Source organism: Trypanosoma rangeli, assembly GCF_003719475.1.
Source record: "Trypanosoma rangeli strain AM80 chromosome Unknown Tra_15.4_contig_00227, whole genome shotgun sequence".
Taxonomy (NCBI): Eukaryota; Euglenozoa; class Kinetoplastea; order Trypanosomatida; family Trypanosomatidae; genus Trypanosoma; species Trypanosoma rangeli.
In genome coordinates, this window is record NW_021705968.1 from 200 (window position 1) to 10,598 (window position 10,399).

The following is a 10,399-nucleotide window of genomic DNA, read 5'->3' on the forward strand; positions in this document are numbered from 1 at the left end:
CGGGAAAAGAAGGGGCCTGGCGGGGAACCACAAAATTATTGACCTACTACCCCCCGCACCGACACTCTTTCGTCTAGACAAGCCGGTCTCATCTCACTTTATAAGCGCCCCATCCCCCTTCCACACATTCCCTCCTTTTTTTCTTTTTGTTTTAATTGTGTTTTGTTATTTTCCTTTCAGCTCTCTACATTCATCACTTTCTCTCTTTGTTGCACGTGTTTCCCTTTTCCTCCATATTTTACGTTTTTTTTTTTTATGTTTTTGTTACGACTTTTGCGTTTGGGTGCCTTGTCTTCGGTGGGGAATGAGGGGGCACGTCACCGCCCAAATACCAGCATTCGCGTCACCGCGGCGAAACGGGAGTCGAAGCGGTCAGCAATGGCCTCCTCGCTGAAGTGCTCCTTAATGAGCTGCCGCCCCCGCATCCCCACGGCGCGTGCGTGGGCGGGATTCTCCACAACGTACCGCATCGTGTCCGCCGCACTCTGCACGCTCGGTATTGCCCACTTGTTGCCCGGGAACGTGTCGTAGCCAAGGCCGTCCGGCGCGTCCTCTAGCCCGTCCACAGCTATGGCAAAGGTGGCGTTGGACGACATGAAGGTGGTTGTACCACCCCAGTTGGTCACTAGAATCGGCACGCCCATCGCCATCGCCTCCGTCGCCGGCAGCCCCCACCCCTCGCCACGCGTGGGAAACACAAAGGCGTCGACAGAGCAGTACATCTGCCGCAAAAGCCGCTCGCTCACGTACCCCTCACCGCTCAGGAATACAATGTGCGGGAAATCCTTCATGGAGGTAAACCCTGGCAAGTTCTTCGACGCCCAGTTCGCAATGAGCTCGTGGATGTTGTTGTCCCCGGCGTTGCCGGAGTATGCCTTAACCCACTTCACCTTCATGTAGAGGGAGACGTGGTTATGCAGCGGCGAAGTGGGTCCAAAGGCCTGCCAGTACGCCTTCAGCAGGATGTCCCACCCTTTCCGCCCCTCCCACTTCATGACCGTCAGGAACCTAAAGCGGCGCCGCTGCTCCTCTGGGGAAAGCTCCGGCAAGTTGGTGTAGGACCGCCGCAGCGGCATCGGGAAGGTCAGGGTGTCACAGTCGCGTGGGTTGTACGAGTGCACGTTTAGAGCCTCAGGAATGACGTGGATCTTCTCCGCCGCAACCCCCGCACGGCGGTAGACGGCGCTAAAAAACTCACCGGTTGACCACACCTCGTTGGCGTAATACTGCATCCCATGCACCCAGCTATGCGGAATGCGGGAAAACTCGCTGAGGCTTCTGCCGATAAAGTAATCCATCTTGTGCGGCACCGTGGCGTGCACCCGTTTGTAGGTGTGCGCACGCAGGTGCATAACGACAATCTTGCGGCGCGCCTCGTACGCCGCACGCCAGACAGGGCTGTGGGGGAGAGGTGAGAAAAACCGCTCCACGTGCAGCTCGTCCGTGAGCTCCAGCATGGCCAACTCCGACCCCACCGCACTGGAGCAGAAGCCGTACCACACGGGGGTCAGAATCGACACCCCGTACCGCTCCGCCAGCGGACGCAGGTAGCCCGTCACCTCTCGCATCAGCCCACAGCAAGAACAGGAGTAGTCGCGTGCAAAGAAAATCAACGGCGCCAGCGGCTTCTCGTTGTCAAAAAAACTCACATCACGGCTGCGGTGGGGGGTTCCGAATCGGCGGTTGTGTAGTCGCTGCAGGGTTTCAAAGTTATTCTTCCCCCAACGGTCGGTGGCGGGAAAGGCCGGTTTACGCAGCAGCGTGGACACCAAGTGCGGCAAAGTGACGTCGCTGTCAAGAACCCCTAAGGCCGCGCTGCTCAACACCTGCCACCACGTGTACTTCTCCTGCAGGCGAATGCTTTGGTCCCAGCCAGCAATGTCGGGCGCGGAGGACGCGCTCGGGACGCTGCCGGGGGTGAGTTCGCGAAACCCACCGACGGCATCAAACGCGGCACGGTGGTAGAGTGTGCAGAAGGACGAGACAGCGTCGACCACCTCGGGCTCCGAGACGCGGCCGTCCGTGGCGGGGTTGCCGTTGAACCGGCGCGTCAAGTACGGCAGCAGGAGCCGCTTCCCCTTCATCACACCCAGGCCCACAAAGACACCTCGGTCTACAATGCTATGGTCGGAGAGGGAGAACCCCCCCACGTTGCCGCTCATATTTCGCGTCCGCTCCTTGCGCTTCTGCAGCAAAGTGCACTGCACCGCCGCCACGCGCCCATCGTTCCTCTTCAATGGTAGGAGCATTTTTTGCATAAAGTCGTCCCCCGTGGGGACCACAAAATCCGCCATAAGAAGGAAGTAATCAGTGCGAGGCACCACCGCCAACGCCGCACGCACCATCGCCGGGTCAACACCGTGGTTCAACTTGGTAACCTTCTCCGCCTTGTGGGCAAAGATGATGTGGGCCTCCGTCACACACGGTGCCACGTCCAACGTCTCGCGGGTTTGCAAGCCGGCGAGGTCAACAGTCCACACGTGCCAGGGGTCGTTCTTGCCGCACGCGACACACTGCACCGGGAGGTTGCGGGACCACCGGGGTGTCTCCAGCAAAGCGTAAAAGATCAGTACGAGCGCCACACTTTGCGTCGGCGACGCGGATGTGCACCACGCCCGGCGCTGCAGCGCCTGCTCCAGCCGAGGCCCCGCCTCCGCTGCCGTCACCCCGCTGTAAGCAGACTGAAGCTCCGTCACAACCACCGTCAGGGTGTTGGTGTTGCCGCCGGCGGGGACGAAAAACAACGCACTGTTAATGTTTATCACTGAATCCCGCCACAGCAGGCGTTGGAGCAGGAAGAGGCAGAGCAGGAAGAACAGCAGCGCGAGCACAAGGCGAAGCTTTCGCCGGACCTTTGTACGACCCCCCGCAGCACGCGGACGAAAGCGCCGAGCCTTCATTCCAAGTAGACTGCCTAACAGTGTCCTTGGACGTGGCGCTGTGGAGTGATGAGCGTGCACTTGTGCGTGTGCAACGCCGTTCCTCTCCGCCACGAACGCAGGCGGTAGGACGGCGAGAAGAGGCAAAAGAGAAAAAGAAGAAGAGTGAGAAAAGGGCGAGGAAACAATAAAAACAAAGAAAAGAAGATGCACGCAAAAAAAAAAAGCGGCAAGACCGCCACGCAGCCAAAGAAAACAGAACTATTATTTTCTGGTCACCCGTCGCTCCGGCCGTGTTCGCTCCGTCCCCGCAAAGGGCAGGGAAGGGCTGGAGCCCCACACCCGCACGTCTCCTTCGGCACACACACACACACAACCCAAAAAAAAAAACGTGAGGCAAAAAGGAGGAGATGAAGGAATAAATAAAATACAAAAAAAAAAAAGGATAGAGAGCAAGGCAGCGGAAATGAGGCAAAAAAAGCCCACCACCGCTACTCCGAAGTGATCCATGCACACGCCCACATAGCCTCCACGCCCTGCCGGAGCATCGTTTCTGTGCGCTGTAGCAACACGTGCGCCCGCCGCCGACTGTCGCGCAGCGTGGAAAGAAGTGTCAACTGTTCGTCCGCGTCGAGCAGTGATGTGAGGAGGGCGGCGGCAGGCGCACCGCCGCGGTCGATGCTGACGGTGGGACCAACACCGGGGCGCTGCTCCATTTGGTATCTCTGAGTCCAGAGGCCGTCGGTGGCGTAAGGGGTCTTTGGAGGTCCGGCGCCGCGCCGCGCAAGAAGAGCGGCAAACGGAGCCCCTCCCGCAGGTGGAAATCACAGAGAGAGAGAGAGAGAGAGAGAGCGAGAGAAGCTGACGCACACGCCAATGCACAAAACGTCGCCCACTCTACGGGCCAATGGGGAGAGGGGACGAAGGAACACGACGCTGAAAACAGCAGTAATAACAGTAATAATAATAGTGATAGTAGAAGCAGCTGTGGTGGTGGTGAAACACAAATGGTGTGGACGACTGGAAAGAGAGAGGGAGAGAGGGGGGAGGGGGAGAGAAAAGAGATCGCTCCAGGGAAAAAAAAAAAAAGCAAAGTAATTGACGTGTCGGTCGTACTTTGGTGCTTTCGTGTTTTTCTCTTTATGTGTCTGTTTCTTGTTCTCGTTGTTGTTGTTTTGTTTTTTGTTTTGTTTTGTTTTGTTTCTCTCTCCGCACACACGTCTTTGTAAAACCTGAAGCGTCATATTGCCAGTCGTCATCGCAGCCGCTGAGCCCATAAAGATACGATGAAAACAAATAATAATAATAATAATAATAATAATAATAATAAAAGACAAATCAGCGGTGCCGGGTTTGGCCGCACGGCGGTGAAGGAGGAGGTTGGCGGCTACGCGATGAGACCAATGTCGGCGGTGGCGCTGCTGGGGGAGGTGACGGCCTCGTGATTCGGCACGATGTACACCTCGCCCCTGCGCATCTCTACCTGCACCGTCTCCTTCTCCCGCACGCGACCGTCCAGCAGCATTAGCGCGAGGTGGTTGAGCAGGACGGATTGCACGAGCCGCTTGAGTGGGCGGGCACCGTACACAGGGCTGTAGCCGTGCTCGCCAAACCAGTCATAGACCTCCGTGGTCGTCTCTAGCTTGATCTGCTGCTCCTGCAGCATCACCCGCACCTGATCAAAAAGGAGCTCCACGATCTTACGGGTCTCCTTGCGCCCAAGGCGGTTAAACATGATAATGTCGTCCAGCCGATTGATGAACTCCGGGGTCATGTGCTGCTGCACCAGTCGCATCACGGCCGGCATCGCCCGTGACGACGGCTCCCCCTCCGGCAACGCCGCGATGACGTCCGCCCCAATATTGGAGGTAAGTATGATGATGGTGTTCTTGAAGTCGACGCGGCGTCCGTGGCTGTCGGTGAGATGCCCCTCATCAAGCACCTGCAGCAGGATGTTGGACACGCTCGGGTGCGCCTTCTCAAACTCGTCGAAGAGAACTATTTGGTATGGCCGCCGCCGCACTGACTCCGTGAGCTCGCCACCCTCCTCGTAGCCGACGTAGCCCGGCGGGGCCCCAATGAGGCGGTGCACGGAGTGCCGCTCCATGTACTCGCTCATATCAATACGACAGATGAAGGACTCATCGTCGAAGAGAAACTTGGCGAGCTGCTTGCACACCTCCGTCTTGCCAACACCGGTGGGGCCGAGGAAGAGGAAGGAGCCGAGAGGGCGTTTGTGCGAGTGCAGTGCGGCGCGTGAGATGCGCACGACGTTCGTGATGGAGTTGATTGCCTCGTCCTGCCCAAGAATGCGGCGGCGCAGCTCGGTGTCCATGTGGATGAGCTTGTCCCGCTCGCCTGTCAGGAGCTTCTGCACTGGGATGCCGGTGGCGCGGGCAATCACCTGCGCAATGTCGGATGCCGTGACGGAGTCGTGCGTGAGGAAGCCCTCCGTCTTCGTCGCGTGCTTGTCCGCCTCTATCTCCTTCTTCAGCGCTGGGATGCGGCCATGCAGGATCTCAGACGCCTTGGCGAAGTCACCCTCCGTGCGGGCCTGCTCGTACTGATACCGCAGCACGTCGAGGTCCTCAGTCCGTTGCTTGATGCGCTCAAACATGGCCTTCTCCTTCTTCCAGCGCGCCTCCAGGGCATCGTACTCCTTCTGCCGCTCCTCAATGCGGGCGTAAAGCTGTTCCAGCTTCGCCTTACCTAGCTCGTCCTTGTCCTTCTTAACCGCCTCCACCTCGATCTTCAGCCGCACGAGCTCGCGCTCAACACCGTCGAGCTGCTCTGGCTTAGACTCCTGCTGTAGCCGCAGCCGACTGGCAGCCTCGTCGATGAGGTCAATGGCCTTGTCCGGCAATCGACGCTCGGAGAGGTACCGATGCGAGTTGACTGCAGCGTACACCAGCGCCTCATCCTTGATCAGGCAGCCGTGGTGCGCCTCATACTTCTCCTTGATGCCACGCAACACGGATATCGTCTCCTCCACTGTCGGCTCCGTCACCAGCACCGACTGAAAGCGGCGGGCGAGTGCAGCGTCCTTCTCAATGTGGCGTCGGTACTCGTCGAGGGTGGTCGCCCCCACGCAGTGCAGCTCTCCGCGGGCAAGGGATGGCTTAAGCAGGTTTGCCGCGTCCATTGAGCCGTCGCCGGAGGCACCCGCCCCAACAAGGGTGTGCAGCTCGTCAATGAAAAGGATAATTTTGCCCTGCGCATCGATGGTGTCCTTCAGCACCCCCTTAAGCCGCTCCTCAAACTCGCCGCGGTACTTCGCCCCAGCGACGAGAGAGCCCATGTCGAGGGCGAATACCTTCTTCTCCTTGATGCTCTCAGGCACCTCGCCGCTCACGATGCGCTGTGCCAGCCCCTCCACGATTGCCGTCTTCCCCACGCCGGGCTCACCGATGAGGACCGGGTTGTTTTTGGTTCGGCGGCTCAGGACTTGAATGGTGCGCCGAATGATCTCCTCGCGGCCAATGATGGGGTCCAGGCGTCCCATGCGCGCCTCCTCGGTGAGGTTGCGGGCGTACTTGTTCAGGAACTCGCCGGGCGGTACCGCCTGTGGGTTCACCCAGGCGCGCCCCTGCTGCGGATTGTTGCCGCCGCCGCCCACCCCGCCGCCCACCCCGCCGCCGCTGTTGCCGCTGTTGCCGCTCCACGGAGACACACTCGATTGGAGACGTCGCTGCATCCCCCACATCGTCGTGATTTCCGGCGAAAGGACCGCTGCCTTCCCCCGCCACTGCAGCAGAGCAGTCGTCGCCACCACCCCACCGTACCGAGTCAGTCGACGCATCATTACTTTTGTCTGTTACTGTGGTTTTGTTGTTTTATTTCCTTTGATCTATGCTCTGCCTTTTATACGTATGTATACAGAGAGAGACCTATAAGTGTATATGTGCGTATCTGCTTGTGTCCTTTCCTGCGGTTTTACCTCCTCTCACGTCCGGGACGTGTGCATCACCAACGGTGGCAGAGGGTGGGGGTGGGGGGGAAAAAAAAAGGTGAAGCCAAAAGTGGCGGAGACCCGATATTTGCAAAGCGAGAAGATAACGTGAGAAAAAACCGCAGAAACAGCAGCAAGACTTAGAAAAGTGCAAGAACAGCAGCAGTAGGTGGAACGAGTACCTGCAGCCACACACACACACACACACACACCACCACAGGCTGGCAGACACATGCATAGGCATATATATATATATATATATAGGCACTCGCGGAGATGATGCCGGCGGTACAAATAAACACCCCTACCCCCCGCCGCCTCCTCCTCCCGGACACTGTACATGAAAAAAAAAAAAAACGCGCGCCTCACATGGCCAACTCCGCTCCTCCGCTTCCCTCCTCCATCTTGGGACGCTCGTCGTCACCCTCATGGTTGAGGCCGCCGCTGTTGTCACCGCTAGGGGCGTCGTGAGCCGCAGTTGTGGAGTGATCGTCACCGCGTGGAGGGGCAATGTAGCCTACATACTCCTCCGGTTGTTCGAGCCGCCGCAGTGGCTCCGTTTCGTCGTAGCCATTCCTCTCGGAGGCCTCGCGCCGTGCCTCGCGGTCGCGGCGCTGCCTGGTCTCAACGTACTTCTGCGCAAATCCGTCCAGCGTGTCGCGGAGTTCATTGTAGCGTGCCTGGTAAAGTTCCGTCTGCTCGCGGAAGTACTTGAGGCTCGCCATCATCGCCCGCATCTGCCCCGCCTTCTTTGCCAGGTTGCCTTGGTAGAGCGTAATCTGCTCCGCTATCTCCGGCCCGAGCTGGCGCGCCACGGTCGCCTTGCACTGCAGGTACGATGTCTCCTGCTGTTTGATGCGCTGCTCCTTCTCCGTCAGTTCCGTGCGCCGCGCAATGAGTTCCCGCTGCAGCTTGTTCACCTTCGCCGTCAGGGCGTACGCCTCCGGGTCCGACGAGGCGAGTTGGTGGTTCGGGTGCAGGTTCATGGGCCGCTCGCACTCGTGCAACAGCGCTTGCACGCGGTTCTGCTCTCGCACAAGTTCCCGCGAGGCGCCGTTGACGAGGCGCCGCAGCTCTGGAAGGCGCTGCACAAAGAGCTTCAGTCGCCCCACCTCCTCCGTCAGCTGCGCGATGCGGTGGTGCAGTTCATCGATGGTCTGCAGCCGCTCTGCGCAGATGGACTCGCCCCGCTGCAGCAGCGCCTGCTGCACCCGCGCCTTGTCGTAGAGCTGCGTCAACTCCTCGCTAGCGGCGTACACCTGATTGTCGAGAAAATCACGTTCCTTCTGCACGTCTCGGAGACGGCGGCGTTGGCGGCCTACTTCATCTTCGCCCTCTACAAAGACGTCGCTAAGGTGGCGCACCTCCTGCGCGTACTGCCGCACCGAGCAGGCCCGCTTGTCGGTGCGCAGGTGGAGGACGGAGATCTGCGCCTCCAGGTCCCGCCGCTGCTTCACGAGGGCCTCGATCCCGCCGTCCTCGATGGCCAACCGTCGCTCACGGCGCCCCACATCCTCTTGTAACTGCTTAATCTGCGCCAGCATAAGCTTGAAGCCCCGCGCCATCTCCGTCGCACTGCCGCGGATCTGCGCGTAGTGCTTGGCATACGTCTTCCGCTCGTTGAGGATGGCCTCCAGCAGCATTTGCTGCTGGTGCAGCCTGGTCTCCACGTCCTTCACCTCGTCGAGAGCGACGGCCAGCTGCGCCTCGCGGTCCTGCACCTCCGTCATAATGCGGGCGCACTGAAGAGTGGCGATCTTCATGTGCTCCTCGTATCCAGTGCACTCGCGGGTGAGTTTGTAGATCACCTCGTTCTGCCGCTGCGCCTGCTCCTCGTAGGAGCGCAGCTCGTGCTCCAGGTGGTGCGCCTCCGTGCGCTGCTCTGCAAGCCACAGGTTCTGCTGCTGCGCCTTCTCCGCGGCGTCAAGGACGTTGCTGTGTAGCACGTCGAGTTCCCGTACCTGTGCGGCAATACGCCGCTCGTCAGCCTCGTCGGCCCGCACGGCAGCCCCGAACTCGTCGTTGAGAAGATCCAACTCCTCGCGCAGTGCCGCACATGCCGCCTCCGCCTCCGCACGCCGACCCTCCATCGCCGCAGTGCGCCGGGTGGCAGCCTCCAACAACTTCAGCTCCCGCCTGTGGGCGCGGCTGACGGAGTCGAGCACCGACTCCTTGTGTTTCAGCTCCTCCATAAGCTCGTTCATGCGCCGCTGCAGCGCGTCGTTCTCCTCGTTGCGAGACTGGCAGGTGCGATTCACGTTGTGCAGCTGCCGTGAGAGCTGCTGGTAGACCTCCGTCTGGCGGGCCGTCTCATCAAGGGTGCGTTTGATCTCCATTTCGTGGCGGGCGTTGTCCTCGCTAAGCCGCTCAATCACTGTCTGCCGCTCCTGGGCGGCGACGACGCGCTGGGCAATCTCCTCCCGCATCATACGCAGCTCCTCCTCACGCCGAAGCCGCACCGCCTTCTGCGCCTCCACCTCGCGCAGCTTCTCCTCCGTCGCGTCCGTTACGGCGCGCAGCTCCTCGTCGCGATCGTGCTTCACCTCCAGCATGCGTTCCAGCCGTCGCGCAATGCCGTTGTACTCCTGCCGCAGCGAGGCGAGCTGGTATTCCATCGTCTCCTTCTCCTTCAGCACCGTCTCGTGGGCGTGGATGAGGCTCTGCAGCGCCGCCTCCTGCGCCGTCGCCTCCACAGGCCGGTGGGCGCGCTCCTCGATGTCGCTCAGGTCCCGCTTGAGGCTGTTAACTTTGTCCTTCAGCAGCGCTTCCCGCTCCTTCGTGGCAGCAGCGTTATTCCGTGTCTTCTCGATCTCCGCCTTGAGCACCTCGATGGTGGTCTTGTCGACCCCGCGCCAGCTCCTCCGCCGCCTGCACCTTCATCACACACGACTCAATGTCGGCCTGCAGCTCCAGACACTTCTTTAGCAGCCGCGTCTCACCATCGTGGCTCTTCAAAAAGGAGTGATGCAGCGCGGCGTACTCCACGCGGAAGGCCTCCAGTACCTCGTCGTTCTCCAGCCCCATCAACACCTCCTGAAACTGCCGCTCGTAGTAGTCAAAGTTGCGGTTGTCGTTTCGTATGTCGTTGAAGGTGCTCAGGTCGGTGGTAGGCTCCACGCCCAGCTCCAGAAGCTCCCCTGCCGCCCCTGTAGACAACGGGGAGCTCTCCATCGCCCCACACACACACTTCCGCTAAAACTAACCGCCCCACTTCTACCACCTCTGCCACGCTCTCTCTCTCTCTCTCTCTCTGTGTGTGCGTGTGTACAGACCTTTACTGCGACTCCCCACTTACCCCCCGGGTGTCGTCACAAAAAACACGGCTGACGGAAGTGCAAGCGGCATCCAGCAGTGAAGACAGCAAGATTATTATTAAGGCAAAAAGGAGGAACATGGAGAAAAGTATAACAGCTATACCTGCAGCTATATACACAGGTACATACGTATGCAAGGCAGATAGAGTGATGAAAGGAGGACGGAGACACAAACACACACACACACACACACACACACACACCGGTGACAATGGTGTGACGTGGTCCGGCAGCACGTTCGCGTCTATACATCCAGG

General features: G+C 59.6%; 4 protein-coding genes across 4 annotated transcripts, besides 9 other annotated features; all 4 read right to left on the minus strand.

The window, feature by feature from the left end:
* Positions 1–317: 317 nt before the first annotated feature.
* Positions 318–2,900, minus strand: TraAM80_06306 (putative mannosyltransferase-like protein; the record flags this gene model as incomplete). The annotated part of the gene is made up of 1 exon (XM_029383157.1): positions 318–2,900. One exon carries the CDS (start codon positions 2,898–2,900, stop codon positions 318–320), a length of 2,583 nt encoding a protein of 860 aa, XP_029237025.1.
* An 807-nt stretch (positions 2,901–3,707) lies between these two features.
* Positions 3,708–3,738: a microsatellite.
* An 82-nt stretch (positions 3,739–3,820) lies between these two features.
* Positions 3,821–3,857: a microsatellite.
* A 45-nt stretch (positions 3,858–3,902) lies between these two features.
* Positions 3,903–3,944: a sequence feature (GA-rich).
* Positions 3,945–4,043: 99 nt separating this feature from the next.
* Positions 4,044–4,082: a microsatellite.
* A 92-nt stretch (positions 4,083–4,174) lies between these two features.
* Positions 4,175–4,209: a microsatellite.
* A 57-nt stretch (positions 4,210–4,266) lies between these two features.
* TraAM80_06307 (ATP-dependent Clp protease subunit, heat shock protein 78 (HSP78)) lies at positions 4,267–6,681 on the minus strand (the record flags this gene model as incomplete). The annotated part of the gene is made up of 1 exon (XM_029383158.1): positions 4,267–6,681. One exon carries the CDS (start codon positions 6,679–6,681, stop codon positions 4,267–4,269), a length of 2,415 nt encoding a protein of 804 aa, XP_029237026.1.
* Positions 6,682–7,017: 336 nt separating this feature from the next.
* Positions 7,018–7,047: a microsatellite.
* Positions 7,048–7,070: 23 nt separating this feature from the next.
* Positions 7,071–7,091: a microsatellite.
* A 102-nt stretch (positions 7,092–7,193) lies between these two features.
* Positions 7,194–9,443, minus strand: TraAM80_06308 (flagellar associated protein; the record flags this gene model as incomplete). Its single annotated transcript, XM_029383159.1, has 1 exon — positions 7,194–9,443. The coding sequence occupies one exon, from the start codon at positions 9,441–9,443 to the stop codon at positions 7,194–7,196; it is 2,250 nt and encodes a 749-aa protein (XP_029237027.1).
* Positions 9,444–9,618: 175 nt separating this feature from the next.
* On the minus strand, positions 9,619–9,999 carry TraAM80_06309 (uncharacterized protein; the record flags this gene model as incomplete). The annotated part of the gene is made up of 1 exon (XM_029383160.1): positions 9,619–9,999. One exon carries the CDS (start codon positions 9,997–9,999, stop codon positions 9,619–9,621), a length of 381 nt encoding a protein of 126 aa, XP_029237028.1.
* A 59-nt stretch (positions 10,000–10,058) lies between these two features.
* Positions 10,059–10,080: a microsatellite.
* A 229-nt stretch (positions 10,081–10,309) lies between these two features.
* Positions 10,310–10,345: a microsatellite.
* Positions 10,346–10,399: the final 54 nt, after the last annotated feature.